General features: G+C 34.8%; 1 protein-coding gene across 1 annotated transcript; it reads right to left on the bottom strand.

Annotated features, from left to right (window-relative positions):
• Nucleotides 1-524: 524 nt before the first annotated feature.
• LOC132051065 (glycine-rich cell wall structural protein-like) lies at nucleotides 525-6,103 on the bottom strand. Its single transcript, XM_059442382.1, has 2 exons — nucleotides 5,922-6,103; nucleotides 525-1,069 (listed from the first exon to the last, which is right to left on the bottom strand). Exon 2 carries the CDS (start codon nucleotides 984-986, stop codon nucleotides 741-743), a length of 246 nt encoding a protein of 81 aa, XP_059298365.1. The 5' UTR covers nucleotides 987-1,069; nucleotides 5,922-6,103; the 3' UTR covers nucleotides 525-740.
• Nucleotides 6,104-7,181: the final 1,078 nt, after the last annotated feature.

Below are 7,181 nucleotides of genomic sequence, written 5' to 3' on the forward strand. Positions count from 1 at the left end.
ATTGTCTAAAAATGTTAAACCAACAGCGAAATAATAATCAATTGGCAATGTCAACTTCCATATCAGACCAAAAAAGGGTCATTCCAACTTGAAATATGGTTTGAGTTTTTTTGTGTAACATGTTTAGTCAGACTTCTCTATAATAGTCATCCTCTACTACAGTTAAGGTTTTTTTTAAAATAGATTTCATATTATGTTATATTATATGTTCTCTATAACAACATCTCATTATAGCAGCCAAAATATATTAGGACAAATAACGCAATTATAGAGATATTTGACGGTACAATTAGTCTTTTCTTAAAGCTCAATTAACATCAAATGTAAAGGAGGAGTATATTGAACTAGGCGTAGATAGGATTTTATTCTGTCACTACGTTCATAAATGAATCTTGCCATTTCCGCATATGAACTTGGGGGCTAAAGTTTATGTCCTCCTCCGCATAATTTTCTAGTATTTTTGTAGAAAATTTAAAGTGCAAATGATATAGAGTTCGCTTGGATATATGGATGACAATTACATGTAAAAGGAAAGAGACGCATATAAGTAAGTTCTCATATATTATTTAATGAAACATATTGCATAGTTGTTCTCATCCATGGTAGTAAGTGAATGGAGATTTATGATGCATTTATTCATACTTCCAACAACAAAACTTTTACTAAAACTGTAGAACACACAAAATATAAAAACAGCCACCATGAATATTCTTCACATATATTCCTTAGTAATTAATTAATTAGTTGCGTGGCCATCCTCCATACCAACCACCTCTAGGATATCCTCCATAACCACCAACTCTAGGATATCCACCATATCCTCCTCTAGGAAAACCACCATAATATCCACGGCCGCCACCATATTCACCAGTACCAGGGCCACCAGGAAATCCTCCTCCTGGAAATCCTCCAAATTCACCTCCTCGGATTCCTGGAAGTCCTCCTCTTCCTCCTCCCATTCCTGGAAGTCCTCTTCCTCCTCCCATTCCTGGAAATCTTCCTCCGATTCCTGGAAGTCCTCCTCCTAATCATGGTCCTACTCCTAGAAATTTGGCGTCATTTGCATGTCCTGCACCATTAATCATCCATAATGTTGTTAGTAAGGATGGCAAATGGACGGGTTGTGTTGAATTTGGACGGGTCGGGCGAAATTTGAATTGGATTGAGATGAGTTGTGGCACGATGGACTAAGTAACGAGTCATGCCCCAACCTGTCTGACTCTTACCAATTGCAAGTTCTAATTTTTTTTATTTTTTTTTTTGTTTTATAATTGTTGTACTTACCAAACAAAACTATTAAAACTTTTTTCTTCTTTATTATAGCTATATATAAATATCAAACAAAATAAAATATTTTAATATAACAAGATTTTTCATTGGTCAATTGGACTATATACTTAACTCGAATCAGCCCAACATTTAGATTGACTGAATTTGGGTGGGCAATTTGCACGATTGCCCTTCATCCAGACTGGTCTTTAATTTTTGCCCCTCAATTCGCTGGTCTTTAATGTTTGCCCTTCGCTTAAAAAGGTGGCCGAAAATACCCCGACGTTCTGAGTTCAAACCCAGTAGAGTAAAAAATAATAAAATTTTCGCAGGCATAGAAACCTATGCCTGTTCAGGCAAAGTTACCTAGAACCTATGATGGCAGACTTTGCCTTGTAAGGCAAACTTTGCCTTAAGACTGTCAAGTGGGCCGGGCCATATAAATGCGGGTCACATGGGGCCGGGCCGGGGGCCGAGCCGGGCCATAGTTAGTGGGCCGGGTTGGGGACTGGGTTGGAGGAGGGAAAGGGGTGTCCGGCCCAGCCACCTACCCGGGTAGGGGTACATAGTGGGCTAAGTGGGTCGAGCCAGATTTTAGTTAGTGGGCCGGGCCGAGCCGTATTTTAATTATTTAAAAAAAAATCTAATACTAAAATTTATTAAGTTTGATACTTTAAAATCTAGTTGTTGTCAACTTTATTTTAACCATCAAGTTCCTTAAATTATACTTTGGCCCTATTTTCAATCTATAAATACCATTCATTCTTCTCCATATTATCTCACAATTCCCTACTCTCCTCTTTCCCTAAATTTCCTACTCATCTAAATCTCTCTCTCTCTCTCTCTCTCTCTCTCTCTCTCTCTCTCTCTCTCTCTCTCTCTCTCTCTTCCAACTTCCAAGTTCAAATTTCAAAATTTAAATTTAATGGATAATGATAATCCTCCACCTCCTCCTCCAGTCCGAAGATCAATTTCAAGTCCGTGTGGTTGAATTTTGAGCGAGTAGACAAGGAACATGCTAAATGTCAATATTGCGGTCAAATATATCTCCATAAGTCCGAACCGGTTTTTGGGGGTACCGGTCCGTTATGTAGGCACTTGGACAAAAGGCACAAAATTGAACTTTGAAGTTTATCTCTTCTTTAAATTTCTCCATCGATGCTAGCGTTTTGAACTTTTCATTTGTAATAAGTTAACCGTTCAAGTTTGTATGTTTTGAATTTGCAATGTTATCAATTTAAGTTTGAAGTTTTATTTTAAATTACTTATGTAGTCCTGTATCACATTCTCAACTTTTTATAATTTTTAGCACTTAAATAGCCGTTGGGAGTCTTCATTCCAACAACATATTCAAGATATACACAAATATACCATTAAAATATACAAGATATACACAAATATGCCACTTAAATAAATTTTTTTTAAAAAAAAAAAATTAATTCGAAGTGGGTCGGGCCAGGCCGAGCCAGTGGCCCAGAACCCGGGCTGTTGGTGGGCAGGGCTAAATGGCATGTCCGGCCCAGCCCCTAATTTTTTCCACTAGCCCAGCCCACCACCCTCTTACCGGGTTGGGGGGTCGGGCCGGTTATGGGCCTGGTTAGGTGGGCCAGTCCTGAACCGACCCGGCCCAATTGACAGGCTTACTTTGCCTTAAGACATAACTGACTTTGCCTTATAAAGCAGGCTTTTAGTTATGCCTTAAGATGAAGTTTGCCGCATAAGGCAGACTTTTTGCAAAAGTCTTGCCTTGCGATTTTTTTTTTTTTTTTGTTTACTGAGCGGGGGTTCGAACCCAAAACCTCGAGGTATTTTAGGCCACCTTTTTAAGCGAATGACAAAAATTAAAGACCAGCAATTTGAGGGGCAAAAATTAAATACCACCCCAAAATAAGGGCAATCCGCGCAAAAAAAAATGAATTTGGGTGGGTTAAGGATGAGCTAGGTTACCGAAGGCAGGTTATTGACTCACCCAAACTTGGGAGCTCGTACTTTAATGGGCTAATTAGCTATCCCTATAAGTTAAGGTCAAGAGCGGAGCTACATTTGTCAAAGGGTGAAGCATACATCTTTGGCTAGAAAATTATATTGTGTACATATAGTTTAAACAAAAAGGGGCCAAAAATGTCCTTATAGTTAATTCTTCTCTGTTCTTCTTTACATAACACTGTTCCTGTTGAGTTTGAGGTATGTCTAATAACAGTGCATATACTTTTTACACAATCAACTTAACTCTTTTCTTATTTCTCGCTCAGTATCTAATATTCGTAGCTAATTCTTTTATTTGTGTGGTGAAGGTGTGGTCATATATGTGTGGTGAAGGTCCATCTCTTGGGGATGGATAATTGATTAAGAAAAAAGTGGTCACCTTTCATAACAAACACTCTTTCAATTTGTATTATGCTTAGGTATAAATTCTTTTAATTATTATTTATTATGTATCATATTCCTATTAGATAAAATTAAAACCAATATATCCAACTTTGTCATAAAACGTACAAATTATTTATTTGTTCATAACAAATTATTCTATTTGTTCACCACAAAAACAACAAAAATAAATTATTATTTTATTTGTTCATCCAACTTTGTCATAAAACGTAGAAATTATTTTATTTGTTCTCCATAAAAACAGAAAAAAATAAAATTCATTTGTTATGATAAGAAACAACAACAAATAAAATAAAATTTCCTAATAGTTTCATAAAATTTCTGTTATGAACAAAGACAACAAAAAATAAAACATAAATTTTTTATTGTATTTTGTATTTGTGTGGTGAACAAAAATTTGTATGTTTATGACAATGGTGAGTATGTTGGGCGGGGTGAGTTTAATTAATGGAAAGAAGTTTTAATTTCGTTCAATAAGAAATATGACACATAATATATAATAATAAAAATAATTTATAAATGAGGTATAAGACAGATCCGAGTCTCAATTGTCACTTTAGAAAGAAAAAGAGATAAAAAAACAAATTTTTTAAATATAATAATTATAAAACAAATAAAAAAGAGGCATGTTAGTTTTAAAGAGAAAAGTGAGCCAGATAAGTGAGCGGAGGGGTATTGTTAGTAAAACAGGCGGATGAATGGCATATTTATACTTTTTTAGATAGTCCAAGAACATTTTTGGCCCCTTTTTGTTTAAACTATATGTACACAATATAATTTTCTAGCCAAAGATGTATGTTTCACCCTTCGACAAATGTAGCTCCACTCTTGACCTTAACTTATAGGGATACCTAATTAGCCCATTAAAGTCCTCCGTTTCCGGAAAGTCCTCCGATTCCTGAAAGTCCTCCAGTTCCTATAAGTCCTCCTCCTCCAGTTATTAGACGTGAAACTCCTAGAAATTTGGCATCAGTTGCCTTATTTGCCTGGCCTGCACAAGTAATTATACATATGTATGTTAGTAAGGGTGGAAAATGGACAGTTTGTGTTGAATTTGAATAGGTCAAAATGGGCTAAATCAATAAATATAATGGAATTTTCTCGAAATTTTACTTGGACTGAGATGTGCTGGGTCAAGATGGGCTAAACACTAGGTCATAACCAACCCACCTAACTCTTACCACGTTTTAATTTTTGTATTTGTTTTCTTATAATTTTTGTAATTACAAACAAAACTATTAAAAAAAATTCTTCTTTATTAAATCTATATACAACAATTGAGACATATTTTTAACAAGGTTTCTCATGGGTCAATTTAGACTATATACTTATCACACACCAGCCCAATTTTTACTAAAATGGTGGGTCATTCACCCACCCAATTACTTGGGTATGTCATACTTTCATGCGCTAAGTTTGCGCAACTTTTAGATGAACTGAATTTGGACGAGTCAAGATGTGCTAAATTACTATATAAAAGGTCGGATCATTAATCGACACAAACTTGTGTCACTATGGAAATTAAACTCTTAAAATATACTAAAAGGGCAACCCGATGCACTATGCTCCCGCTATGTGAGGGGTCCAGGGAAGGGCCGGACTACAAGAATTTATTGTACGCAGTCTTACCCTGTATTCTGCAAGAAGAAGTCGTTTCCACGGCACGAATCTGTGACCTCCTTGTCACATGACAACAACTTTAAACGTACTAAACCCTTAAAATGTACTAAACTCTTATATTATGTCATACTTTCATGGCCTAATTTTGCGCAGTTTTTAGATGAACTGCTTTGGATGGGTCAAAATGGACTAACTTACTAAAAGGTTGGGTCATTCGCCCACCCAAACTTGTGTGACTATGGAAATTAAACTCTTGAAAATTACTAAATACTTATATTACTACTGCATTTCAGATGAACATAATAATAATTTAAGCTTTCATTAGGGAGGTAATGGAACAATTTACATGTAGGAAGTAAAAATAACGTCTTAAAAGGATGTTTTATGTTTTCTTTGTCCCAATTTATGTGAAGAAATTTGGAGTATAAGGATCAAAATACTTAATTTAGGATATGAATTCGATTCCGTAATTTTTTAAAAATAAATTTATATTATTTAAAAATTACACGAAAAGTATTACAAGTCAACTTAGCTAACGATTCAAAATATTTAGAAAGAAGTTTGAGAAAATTACAGTTAAACAAAACATGATTTGACTTTTCAAATAGTAACGCCTTTACATAAAATGCGACGGAGGAGCATACCATTTTCCACGAAAGTGGTGGAGCTCTGAGCCAACTCCCTAGCTGCAACCTCTGATGTTATCACAAGAAAAATAGCCATGACAATCAGCAAAAATGCCTTCAATCCCATTTTTTTTTTCTTGCTTAAAACTATATAGTTGAATAATAATTACTACCACTTGAATTAAGATAATTGTAAGAAGGATGAGGAAACTAATGAACATTTTGCCTCTATTTATAGCATTAATCGTTTGAACTTCGTGTGGCCGAAGATTGAAATTTTGCATTAGTAGAGTACGTACCAGACTAGTTATTAGACTCGACTTTTTCCATAAAGCAGCTACAAAATGATTTCTCGTAAATAACTATATATGGCCTTTTCCTAATTAATTAGCTATGGCTAAGTATAATTATATAATTAGCAAATTATATATATGGCTGACAATTAAAATGATCATGCTGTTTAGTTTTGCTATTTTGATATCTGTCTGTAATATATGCTCTAATAGAGGTATCGTCTTCAGTTAAGCTATATCCAAAAATGTTATAAACGTCTTGAATTACTAGCTAGAAGTTTAATATTGCAGTCAACCTCTCTATAACGGCATTGTTTGTCCGGATAATTTTTTACTGCTATTGTGAAATGTTGTTATAAAAAACATCTGAATACATAATGTCTCCTTCAATATTATTTGTAATTGGTGTTGAACTTTGTATGTCCACTAATTAATCAGTTGCGAAGATGAAGGTTTTATCCCATATTACACAACTCCTGGTTGTCCAACTTTAACATACTCGGGTTATGCAGACGACACCATTCTCTTCTCTTCTCGTCTAGTGACTTATTATCTCTGAAGTTATTGTAAGTCAGCCTGGTGGTCTAAGAGGTGGATATAGTATTTAAACTTTATTGGTTTAATTTTTAAGAACACTAATGAACCAATTGTATTGTTAAACTTACGGGTTCATATCTATTATCTGTTGCTATTTTTTGTGTATTTTTACACATAAATTTACAATCACGAATCGAAAGTCTTTTAGATTGATTGAATGCGGTATCACTAAGTGCGTCCGCCCCTGTCTATGAGAAAGACAAGGAGCAAACTCTTACTAGCTAAACATATGACACGGTAAGATACCTTTCAAAGTTTCTTTTTTAGTGATGAGACTTTTAAAGAGTAATTTTTCGATCCGCTGATAGTATATTATCGGAAGCAATGGGGGTTGGACCATCTAAATGTAGCTCTTTTTCATAACCACATTAAAACACTGGACCATATT

The sequence above is a fragment of the Lycium ferocissimum genome, chromosome 1 (assembly GCF_029784015.1).
Source record: "Lycium ferocissimum isolate CSIRO_LF1 chromosome 1, AGI_CSIRO_Lferr_CH_V1, whole genome shotgun sequence".
NCBI classification, from domain to species: domain Eukaryota; kingdom Viridiplantae; phylum Streptophyta; class Magnoliopsida; order Solanales; family Solanaceae; genus Lycium; species Lycium ferocissimum.

Bases quoted from the DNA above. Each gene is read 5' to 3' on its own strand.
- LOC132051065 (XM_059442382.1), bottom strand. From the start codon at position 986: ATGGGAGGAGGAAGAGGACTTCCAGGAATGGGAGGAGGAAGAGGAGGA.